This window comes from Colossoma macropomum, unplaced genomic scaffold, assembly GCF_904425465.1.
Source record: "Colossoma macropomum unplaced genomic scaffold, Colossoma_macropomum, whole genome shotgun sequence".
NCBI lineage: Eukaryota > Metazoa > Chordata > Actinopteri > Characiformes > Serrasalmidae > Colossoma > Colossoma macropomum.
In genome coordinates, this window is record NW_023494806.1 from 13,380,085 (window position 1) to 13,392,834 (window position 12,750).

At 38.9% G+C, this 12,750-nt stretch overlaps 1 protein-coding gene across 1 annotated transcript in view; it reads left to right on the top strand.

Annotated features, from left to right (window-relative positions):
• msh3 (mutS homolog 3 (E. coli)) overlaps positions 1–12,750 on the top strand; it is a 90,964-nt gene that overhangs the window by 42,042 nt on the left and 36,172 nt on the right. The window contains exons 14-18 of the mRNA XM_036598947.1: positions 547–734; positions 2,891–3,059; positions 8,634–8,698; positions 9,989–10,105; positions 10,361–10,468. Of these exons, the coding sequence (XP_036454840.1) occupies positions 547–734; positions 2,891–3,059; positions 8,634–8,698; positions 9,989–10,105; positions 10,361–10,468 (647 nt within the window). The remainder of the gene's footprint in view (positions 1–546; positions 735–2,890; positions 3,060–8,633; positions 8,699–9,988; positions 10,106–10,360; positions 10,469–12,750) is intronic.

Below are 12,750 nucleotides of genomic sequence, written 5' to 3' on the forward strand. Positions count from 1 at the left end.
GGAACCCTTGCTGGAGGTCTAATCATGCCTTTTGTGCTCCTTTTCCTGTTGACTTCATCATATTCTTATTGCAGCGGCATTACTTGCATGATTGCATATAATGGAGGGAAGAAAATAGGCCTGCTGTTCTATAATCCAGTATATTAGACTCATGAAGTCATTCCACTGGGCATGGTCTCAGCCTGTTTTCCTGCAGCCTACGTGAAGCTACCACACTCTTGAATTTTAATGAACACAGGGAGGGAGAATTTCTCCCTCATCATTATGATTAGTTGGGATGACTAGTAGTGAGCTAGCTGTGCCTTTGGGAAATAGGCTACATGTTTATAAACAGCTACAAAGTTCAAGAGAAGCTTTAATTGGCTCTTGACGTAGTTTGCTAGTATCAAAATATGGAGAAGAGTGGTTTGCATATTTATTGTAAAGAGTTTGCACTTGATAGGGTTGGATTAATATGCGCAAATGCATGCTGGGAGTAAACACATTTAGAAACGTATGTGAATTTGTTTCTTGTGCCTGATGTGCTGTGTTCATGTGATGTACCAGTGTTCCACTCAGGAGTTCTACCTCATCAGCAGCACGCTGTCCCGCTTGAGTACGGAGCTTCAAGCCCTCATCCCCGCTCTCCAATCACAGCTCAGATCCGACTTCTTAAAGAGCATGCTACTGGACACGCCCCAGCTCCTCAGCCCCGCCCACAGCTTCCTGAAAGTGCTCAATGAGAAAGCTGCCAAGTGAGTATGTATTAGTGAAAGGCTGAGTTTCCAGGCAAAAACGAAGCCTAATCCGGGACTGAAAATGGCCTTCTGTATAGAATGCTCATTATTGGTATGATAGCTTGGTTAAAAGGAATACTCCAGCATTTTTCTCCATACCATTGACTGCAACAGACAATTTAAACACATGCCCCCCACCCAAAAAAAAAAACCAAAACACTGAAAATCCAAAGTCCTAAAACTCACATGCACCAAACAGTGAAATCGTGAAAAATTTTTGACCTGTTGTAAATTAACCTTCTTCATTTTAAGAAGAATTCAGCTGATTTTTCAAAATTTCTCCAGTTCAGTTGTTGAGTTGTAAAAGTAATTTCCCATTTTTTGACGTATAATGGTGCATTGTAGAAAAACTTAACAACTCTAATTTCTTTACAGTGGTGGTGATAGGAACCAGGAGTCACAGTGTCTTTCAAAGCAAACATGGCCATTATATTTACTACACAAAATGACCAGTGCACCTACGCATCAAGTCAAGTTTTTTTATGTAACACTTTTTGTAACAGACTTTGTCACAAAGCTGCTTTACAGAAAGTCCAGGTCCATGCCCCAGTGAGCAAGTCAAGGGCAACAGTGGTGGGGAAGAACCATTAGCCATTAGAGAAAGAAACCTTGAAAGGAACCAAGACTCAAAAGGGAACATATCCTCCTTTGGTCTATACCAGATAGCAAAACAAGAAGACGTGTCTGCTGATTGATTTATTTATTTTTTTATGTAATGTATGTTTTAATATGTTAGTATGTTTTCTTTGGGTACTATTTTGCCTCTCAATGCTCAGTACCTCGTCACTATGCATATGTTTAATAAAAAAAAAAGGCGTAAAACACTGTTTTAGGCATAAGGCAGCATATTCTTAACCATTTCATGCAGTAATTTTTTGTGAGGAAGCTTTTAGATGCATTAAACGCATTAAAGATATGTTTCCTATCACCATCACAACAATTTGGAACAATTACAACTCTTAAGTTTCTGTAGAATAAAACATTTCATATCAATTCACTCCAAATGACTTGTTTATGTCTTACTGATTTAATTATGCAGTACTCTGTATTGCTGGAATTCCCCTTTAACCTGAAGCTGACACTGTGTGGGCTAAGTAAACACATCAAACACACCAGCAGATTTCCAGTGCTTTCTATTAGAAAACGTTCAATAGAAGCAACATTAATTCCTCTTGGATGTGTCAAACTGGCATTTTTGTAAATAAAAAATCCTATTTCAAGGAAGATGAATCGAATAAATTACCAAACCGAAAGTAAGGATAATCAGTCATGCATAATTATGCTACTACATTTTGGTATAGGTTTAGCCGCAGCATTCAAGTACAGCAGTAGTGCACTTACGTGACTGATGTTATTATCATCATAAAATGTCAGTACAGATCAGTCAAAAGCAAAATAATAAATTGGCCAACTAACAGTTGCATGTTTGGACCAGAAATCTGCCGATTGGTTGATTGTGCATCCATAAATACTAGTTGTATTGCATAGTTCAAGTGTTTTATTAAAGAAATTCAGCAACTGACCAGTGGTTTCTATTTAGTTAAATCGAAGCCATTTGGCAGCTGCTCAATTTTATAAATAACTGATTGAAAAATATATAATGTGATTTTGAAAGCGAACAGCCATTACGCTCTAACAGATAAGACAAGTGAATGTTGTTCTGTAGTTTTCTGAATATTGGAGCAGCACAGTAAAAGTAGTTCCGGTTTTCTGGTATCTGCTATTAGGCAGACGCCTGTGAATTACCACAGATTCTTCCCTTTGGAGAATTAGTGTCATTAGAATAAATTCAGCTGCTGAGTGGCTTCTATAATGAGAGTGTTTTCTGTTCTTTTTGAAGTACAGGAAAATGTGTCAAAATTTGATTATCTTCGAAATAATATCTGGAGAATTCTTTTGATCTGGGTTTGGAAACCAGCCAAAACAGTGGCAAAATATTCCTGTATATAACCATGATTATTTTTGAGAATGGTGTACATTCTTTTTATCAAATAATCATCTAATATAATAATTAGTTACCCTCTAATAATGTGTCTGTTCTTATGCATTTAATCTTAATCAGACTCCTTTTCTTGGTTGACATTTTGAACGTATGTTTAAATATCTTTCTTTAGGACAGGAAATAAGACCGAGTTGTTTGCGGACCTGACAGATTTTCCCTTAATCCGAGAGAGAAAAGACGAGATTCAAGCTGTTCTATCGGACATCATAGAGCATCGGCGAGAGCTTCGCCTCGTCCTCCGAAATCCGTCACTAGACTACGTCACTGTGTCTGGGCAAGAGGTACAGGAAGAAGGCCATCAGAGAGATTGCTTTTCTTTCATCTCTCCTTCTTTCTATGTCCCCTCTCTCTTTTCATGTCTCCCCTTTTCCTGAAAATAAACATCAAAGCTGTATGAATGTGGACGACCTCTGAAGTGAAAATGTGAAAAAGCGAATATGAATCTGTGTTATCATGTTTAAATGTGTACAGACGTTCCTCTAAAGTACAACATAGCAATTCTGAATGACAGCATGACAGCGTAATGCTAAACTCAGTGTTAGGAGTCATATCTGACATGAATATCACCTTGTAAAATGGGTTTCTTGCACATAGATTAACCCTTAGATGTCTTACTAATGAAGAGCTATTACTATCATTTTGCTATACTATTGAAATGTAATTGCATAATTACATAGTTATAGTTAGACACAATTTGAAATACATTTCCATGTATACATTACCATGAATGTATTTCATTCCATGAAATACATTTCCACATTTCAGTATGCTTTCTGTCCTTCTAACCTTGGACATTTTTGTGTTTCTTTTGATGTCAAAAAATGACAATGTGTAACTATATGGCCTGTATGTGGACACCAGACCATCGGACCTTTATGAACTTGTTGAATATCCTATTCCAAAACCATGGGCTTTAAGATGGAGTTGACCCCCCTCCACACACCCCCCACTGAGGCTATAACTGCCTCCGCTCTTCTCGGATGTCTTTCCACAAGATTTTGGAGTGTGTTTGTAGAAAGTTGTGCACATTCAGTCAAAAGAGCATTTGTGGGGTCAGGCCCTGATGTTGAGTACGAAGACCTGGCTCGCAGTCAACGTTCTAATTAATCTCAAAAATGTTCATTGGAATTGAGGCTAGGGCTCTGTGCAGGCCACTGGAGTTCCTCCACACCAAACTCGTCAAACTATGTCTTTATAGACCTCACTTTGTGCACAGGAGCACAGTCATACTGGAGGAGGACAGGGCCTTCCCCAAACTTTTTTTCCACAAAGTTGGAAGCATGTAATTGTTTAAAATGTCTTTGAATGCTGTAGCATTAACATTACCCTTCACTGGAAAGAAGGTGCTGATCCCAAACCACTTAAAACAGCCCCAGACCATTATTCTTCCTCCTCCTGTGCTGTTGACACTATGCCATCTGAAAGGCAGTGTTCTCCTCATGTTTGCCAAACCCAAATTCATCATTCCAGAGAATATATTTCCACTGCTCCAGAGTCCAGTGGGGCATGCTTCACACCACACCAATCAATGCTTGGCATTGTGCATAGTGATCTTAGGCTTTTGGGCAGCTGCTCAGCCTTAGAAACCTAATTCATGCAGCTCCCAATGCAGAGTTCTTGTGCTTATGTTCCCTCCAGAGGCAGTTTGAAACTCTGTAGTGAATGATGCAACAGACAGGCGATTTTTATGTGTTATGCACTTCAGCACTCAGTAGCCCTCCTCCATGAGTTTGCGAGCTGCTGCTGCTCCCAGGTGCTTCTATTACAGGTCTATACGGGCCTAGGTGTTAATACTCGCACCCACCCAATTCAACCACTAATCACGCTTGCAAAATCTAATGTGATCCTTGCCTACTCCCCCCAGCAAAACCTAGCACCATTTTTTGCCCCGCACCCGCCCACTTAAACCACACGCCATGCCCACCTGTACCCACCTACTTTGGGCTGTGCATGTGGTCCTCGTCAGCTCCCGCCTAATCAAAGCCATGTGAACTTGCACATGGCACCACACAGTGAGCGTTGCGTCACGTGACACCACTGTCGACAGACGAGTGGGCTGTACCGCAGAAAAAAAAACAAAAAAAAACAAAGAAGCTTGGCTTTGCTACTAACATTATTTTTGTCTGTTTGATTTTGTGCTTATATATTTACTGGTAGCTCTATAGCTTTGTGTTTTGCTGCTTGTGGTCACTGATGTGTTTTTCTCTTCAGCACACTTGCAGCTCGTTTGTTGCTTGCCTGTTCGCTTCTACAAGCAGCCAATAATTGTCCAAGCCCACCCCACTCAGCACACCATAATACCTGTCCCTATGAGACCGCAACCTGTTGGCTGTTTACTTGCAGTGACCGTGGTGCTTTCAAATTAATCCTGCCCTCAAATTATTTAGCAGATCATGCAGGACCCACAGGTGAACCCGCCTTGTACAGACCTCTAGATTCTATTTTACAGTAATAGCATGTACAGTTGACTGGGGCAGATTTAGCAGAGCCGAAATTTTGCTAACTGACCTGTGGCAAAAGTGGCAGCCTATGACGGTTACTGTTAAGTTACTGAGCTCTTCAGTGCTCCCCATTCTACTGTCATTGTAGGTCTATGGAAATTGCATGGCTATGTGCTTGGTATTATACACCTGTTAGCAATAGATGTAGCGGAACACCCATAATTGAACTCTATAATTAGGAGCGAATCCACATACTTTTGTAGTGTAAATGTAGTGTATTGTACACCAGGCCTAATTTCAGGGGGTCATTCAATGATTGGTGTAACGATGTGGGTAACACTGCTGCCCTCCACATAGTAGATAAGTGTTAGATATCTAGCCTGGGCAAGTATACCTTGCTACACCAATAAGATGCATAAATATTAATGCAGATGTCATGGGGCAATGCCCCACCAACCAGTGATCATGCCACACTAAACCCAATATTCTAACAGCAACAAACACTCCAAGTGAAGATAAACTCTGTGCATGATGCTGCACTGCAGGCTGTGCATGCCTGGTATGAAAGGCTAATTCAGTTAACATAAGAGGGTTTGCATACATCCCTTTTTACTGGCTGCATTTTAGGAATGTGCTATACAAATCTCCTCCCCCCCCATGATTTAGTTCTGGTGCCCTTCCTGTGGCACAGACATTTCAGAAGAATTCAGAGTTATAATAAAATATTCTCCTCTATTTCAACACAGGTATTGTGTCGATTGATGGTTTTCACGCTTTCAACATTATTTCACCACTTGTTTTCCGAGAGCTGCAAGTCAGAAATAATTAGTATCAAATTACAGTGCAGAAGGTAAAAGGACAATCTCTGAAATGTCACGGTTTGTATGCAATCCCAAGCCTGCATCTCCATCTGTTCCCTCTACTTACCACTCATGCATAAACAACGGGTTTTTCTTCTCCCGCAGTGTGCTGATGCTGACTGTTTTCTCGTCACTGTCTCTCACCAGTAGAAATCACTCTCGCTTGCCCAATTGCCCATTTTTCTTTTTGACCACTTCAGTCCTATTTGGTGCCCGTATGTTTGCGTCAGTGCCCGCAGTTTAAGAGCTGCGACCCTCGCTCTCCTCATCAAATGAGGCGCGGTGCTTCAGTGGAGGAGCTTGCATTGTGACACAGCAATCAGTAATCAGACCGTCTGAGCTGGGAGTAAAGTGAACGTCACTGTGGGGTGAAACGCTGGATGACGTTAATTTGCAATCTGATATGCAGCCATGTACATACATGTCTACACTGACAACGACTTGGGTCGCCACTTCAGCCCTGTAAAATTCCTGGACACTCGATCAGTGACTTGATTGTATGTCGTTTTTTATATACACTAAATTCAGTGAACGTGTGGGGTAGTAGAGTGATAAGCATAAAAGCCTACTTTTACGCTTCATTTAAAATGGCTCATTTCAAAGATGTTTTAAAGAAAGTATGTTGCATCACTATCAGGGCCCATATCCTACAGTTTTCTTGTATTTTATTTTCTTCTCTAAGGTCCACTTTTGTGTAGTTTTATGTTTCAGAAGTGGTCAAAATTCATTATTACATGACCATTTTCTATCCTCTCTTTATCCCTTAGAGTTAGACAAGCTGTTTTTGTTACCATGCCTTTAAGACTGATATATGTAAATGATGTCTGTTCTGACTGGCTGTTCTGTATATACTCAAAGAACACCACAGAAAAACCAATGAAATTTTGTTTAATGATTGCTCATGCCTAGTTCATTTACACAAGTTCTGTCAAATTCAGAAGTGTGAATTCTAAACTTTCAATTGTTACTACATTTGTGTTCTGAATATAAGCAGCAATATTTATCATTTAAAGCTGCACTGTGTAAGTTGGTTAAAATTGATAGAAGTAGCTTTACTGAGTCAGGAGAAAAACGCTGCTGAAATATGGTGTCCGTGTGCTGCTGCGAGTCATGCTGTAAATCCTGAAACGGCAAGTTACAGGTCAGAGGCTGGATTTCGTGGGAGTTTTTTGGGCCATTTGATGTCTTTATGTATTCACATGCGAGTCAAAAAGTAGGTTTGGCTCAATGTTTAGGTCTCATATTGCTGTTGTCAGATGAAAACATTGTATCTTCAAAATGGTAACTTTACAGGCGAAGGAAAAAACTACTTTACTTTTAATGTAAGTCGATAGAAGTAGACTTGGGTCATTTTGGGTGATTTATTTTGGTCCATTCATCATGAAATTTACATACAATGAAAAAGACAACAGGTATTTTCAAATTATGTCAAAAACTGAATATGTCAAAAATGGAGAGATGAGTTTTTTTTTCCGACAGCAGCGATATGCAAAATTAACATTTATACTAATGAAGATATGAAGATAGTAGTAGATCATTCACATCCTCAGAAGACACATCCTTCACCAGGTTTTGAGTGAGATCTCTTTGAATGCTTTTTTAATATGCTTGCTTCATGTTCATTCAGTTAGGGATTCAAAGCACACTCCACGTTACAAAATGTTCTTCTGCATGTTACGTGCAATTACACATTTCCACCAGAGAGGTCTCCAGAATTTAAATGGTCTAACTTGAAATATGATGGAAAGTTAATGATTTGCATACAGGCTTGGAAAAAGCATGCTTACATTTATTACTGTGTTTTTGTCATTGGATAAATCTGGCTTGCAAATTCAAACCTGTCAGTTAATTGAGTAGAGATATATAATTATGTAATTATGTATTTAATTAGGCATATAAATCTTTTTATGTGTGTATCGAATGTATAGGAAAAGGCAGTAACTCCAGACAACTATGGGAATGACATGACGGAAGGGCTTTGCGTCTACATGTAGACATCAGGTCAAAAAGCTTAACGTGAAGGAGGTGCCGTTTAAACTAATAGCTCAGTGCAAAACAGAGGTAGACAAAAGGGAAGATTATTACATAATTATAACTATGACTTATATCCCTATTGCACTTGCATGAAAACACAGTTTAATTGGATGATATTCAGCTGTGTTTGAGATGCAAATGCATCAGCATGTTTCCATTACTGCACTAAAGCTCAGTCGCTTAGTGTTCGCTGCCTTGGCTCTGAGTCTGTATGTTTTGCTTTGGTATTTAAGCTGAGAGATAATAGATGCCTGCATGCGGTGAGCCAGTAATCCTTGATCTGTCTGCATTCATTCATCTGTCACAGTAGATACAGAGAGAAGTAAAACAGTGGATTTGATAAGAGTCCTGTTCTTTAAACCCTTTAAGATCTTTACAGGTTCTTGTCAAGCTGCAGAATCACGTTGAGCAGATGGAAGCTGAAAGATTTTACATCTTTGTTTTCTCTCTGTGTCTGTCTGTCTGTCTCTCTCTCTCTCTCTCTCTCTCTCTCTCTCTCTCTCTCTCTCTCTCTCTCTAGTTCCTCATTGAGGTGAAGAACAGCATGTCCTCAATTGTTCCACCAGACTGGGTCAAAATCAACAGGTGGGCAGTCAGATTCACTGATATACAGCAACATGCATTCACCTCTGTGCAATCAGATTAAGTCATCTGAATGCAGATTAAATCCACTGATTCTCTTTTCACTTTATCAGGGTTTATCTACCCATCATCCAACCTCCATTAGAAAATATACATAACAGGCGTTAGAAACAGTACAAGAAACAAAAGCTGCAACTGAAATCTTATGCAGAACGTAACTGAAAAGAGGAACAAACTCATCTTAGAACTTTGTGGTTCTCCAGTTAATAACTTTATTATGTTCTGGTTACCTATAGATTTCATAGAATCAGGGATTAGAAGCATAGCATTTCATCATTTTGTTTTGTTTTGAACAGAAACAGTATTTTTCTGTCCCGCTCTAGTATTCACAACTAATGTCCAAAATTAACGATCTTCTGATATATCATACTGTGAGTGTGTTATGCCTATAAAAATAACAATGACAAATCAATCACTGTTGCATTTATTCAATGTTCAACTCATATGATCACATTTAAAATATTGTCTGTTTTCAGATTTAATAAAGGTTTCTAATGCCTGACACAGAATATTTAAAATGCCTTACTGTGAAAAAGTCAAGAGAGCACTTTCTCACTTGTTTAAATTCCAGTCAAAACAGCAAAGTACAAGTTAATTATTTTTTAGGAGATATTTCTGAGGAGATTAGATGTAAGATTATCCACTTGCATAAGAAATTCTAAGGAAAATAAGTGAAGAAAACAGGAATTTCCAAAGCTGTCACCATCAGATAAGCAGTATATAAAACTTTCATCTGTGATAGCTGAAAATGAAGCTCCACTTTTGCTTCAGATCTAAAAAAATCTGTAGGTGTTTTTGTCCTTCTTTCCACTGTGAGAAGACAACACTATGGATCTTTAAGGATGTGTAGCTGTCAAGAAGGAAAAGAGAATTTGCAGGTCAGATTGATTGCTTGGATTGTAAGAAAATGAAACCAGCTTCTAAGACTGAACTGGAGGTGTGGAAAATGATCCCTACAGGTTTCTTTGCAAGTCTGCTGGAAGTTGTTATAAAGGCAAAGCGTGTACACTCTAAATACTAAAACATCCAATGTTATATTTAATTGTTGAAGCTTCTGTGTAATTATCTGTTAAGTATATGTTTTCTGCGTTTTCCTGATGCTGAAAAATGGTTGTAGACTGGGATTTATATAAATGAAGAGTGGTCTCTGACTGCTGTACTTATAATCCCTCTGATGATACAGCTCTAGTTCATGCTTTCATCTCTTTCGCTACTGTTGCTGTTTCAATCCAGCACTAAGATGGTGGGCCGCTATCACTCCCCTTTTATTGTGGAGAGACACCGGTGTCTGCTGCAGCTGCGAGAACAGCTAGTCATCGATTGTGGCCGAGAGTGGATCAACTTCCTCCAGTGCGTATATATGTGAACTCCCAGTCACCTTAGATCGAGGAATTCTTTCCAGGCTAGAACAAGTCCTCATCCGCTTTTATTTATTTAGAGTCTGTTTAAACAGCTTTGAAATTCATAGTACAGATTCTCTAATTGCTTTGCTATTGTTTGCCTGCAGGATGTTACTTTAGCTGTAAATGTCACCTTGTGTACATGTGGTCTTTGCAGAGAGTCTTTAACCAGTGCCGTTTTACCTCATGCTCCTTGTTCTCATAGGCTATTTGGGGAACATTACTACATCCTGAGGAAAGCAGTGGGTCACCTAGCAACCATGGACTGTCTCTTCTCGTTGGCCCAGGTCGCAAAAGAGAACAATTACTGCAGGTGTGGTAATGATTCCAGATAACTTTCTGTCATCTTTCATATCAGGCTCTCATCATTCACTCCCATTCATATTCTCTCATTAGCAGCGTGTTAGGGGATTTGAGTTTGATCAGTGTTGTTCAGATTGTATAAGACAAGATAGATATTTACATTGTAGTTGATAGCCAAGCTTATGAGTTCAGTGGTACATATAAATATGATACCACTTTTTTTTTCCCCATACTGGTACTAAAAACTTTTAGTGTCTCATTATATTGATTGTGATCCAATTTTGTTTCTGAATGCTAAGCTTTTAACTGAGCTATTTTTAATTGAAGCACTTCACATAAGATAGCCTAAAAAGTGGTCTAAAATGCCACACTCAAGTTGCTTAAATAAAAACATATATAATCAAAGACGTGCCTTATACAAAACTACAGCTTTTTTATTCAGTTTAACTTTTAATTTGTGCAGTTAGACTATTTAAAAGACACTTATTGTACATTCTTCTTTTATTTTATTCTTTCATGATGTCTACTTATAACATAATGATTATATGTTAAAAATGTTCATAATTCATTTTTACTTGGCAATTTTTCAGTCTCTCAGAATTAAACAGGCTGTTTAATTATGTTATGGTGCCTTGTTATGGTGCCTTTAAGATGGCATATATAAAAGACCTCTTGTTTGATTGACTGCCCTGTATTGCACCTTAATAGAAAAAAAAACTGTCCTGAAACAGTCCTTATGACTTCCACTCAAATTGGTGGAGCTAAACTGCTGTATGCTGCATAGGCAGATATATGCGCGTTAGTTCTTGTGACACAAAAACAGTGAACTAAAAACTGGGCTGTTTTGGCAGGAATTTTCCATGTATTGACTGTATGGAGTAAAGAGAGAAGTGCATCAAACTATTTTATTTCAAAAAAGCGAGGGAAATTTAATGTTCCATGATATGGCCCCTTTAAAAAATACAATTATTCAAATGCTCTAGAATAATATTTTGTACCACTTTAATAGCTTCCAGTAGATACTCTACAGATGTTCAGTTTAAGATTAGGTTTAGTGTTTAAGATTAGGATTAGGTTTAAGTTAAGGACAGGGTTAGAGTCTAGGAGAAATTAAGGTAAATTAATAGTGTTACCTAATCAAATCAAATCAAATCAGATTTATTGTCACATCACAAGAGTACAGGGACACAGGTGAGTGAAAAACTTGAGTGCGATACTTGAGTGTTAATACGTCCCACTCATTCTTAATTTCACGTCTATATGACTGACTTTTAGTTGCTTAACATCATGTGTCGCTACAAGCCATAATGGAATATTTCACATTATACAACTGGATCAGATCTGTTTTTTCCCCTTTGATATCCAATCCAACATTTCTGGCCATCAATACTGGTTATTGGATCTGTGTCATCTATAGTCAGTGTTCTTTGTAAAGACACAGGCAAAGTTAGGATGATGCTTGTGGTGCCGTAAAAAGCGCATTTTCGCACCTCCGATCGGGTCTGCTTTTCTCTGTTGTGTTTTGCGGGAGGTGTTTGAAGCTCCTTACATAAGCTCTGATAGAGGATTGAGAGTGGGGGGACCCCAGAGGGCCCTCGCTCCGGCTCTCCCTGGCCAGCAGTAGGCTCCAGCCCGCCCCCGGAGCGCACGGAGCCCACTCCCTCTGCTGCTCACAGGCTGTGTGGGGGAGTGGATTTGACTTTGAAGGCCGAGGTTTACGCCAACTACACCCCCTCCACTCCGCTCCTCCACCCCCTCCCTCCTGTTCCACTGAGCGCCGGAGACGCTCCTTACACTACACTTCCAAACCTATATATATTTAGCCGGCTCTGTGAAATCTCGTCTCCTATAGCGCTCTTCTTTGATTTCTTTGTTGCAGTTCGTTTCATAGGAATGTAGAGTTTTGTAGATAGTTTCTTCCCCTTTTTGTACATTCATGCAGTATTAAACACAAACTAAAAATCTGTAAGCATGCAAGAAATGTAATCTCATGACGTATATGTTTCAGGGTCTCGTTCAGTTGTGCGTGATACTTTATTCAGGGATTGGTGCAAGAACAAAAATAAAAACTAGAAACAATTTTTTCTCAGACTTTCTTTTTAACATAACTAATTAATAATGGTATTTGTTCCAGTTAATGTTTTAAGTAACAGAGGTTAGAAACAAAACATTTTTCTTTTAAGCATTTGAGCTTTAAGTACAGTCATATGCAAAAGTTTGAACATCGCCAGTCAAGGTACATTTTTTGTTGATATACCAAGTAAAAATAAGTTAACACATCCTCCACAGGGA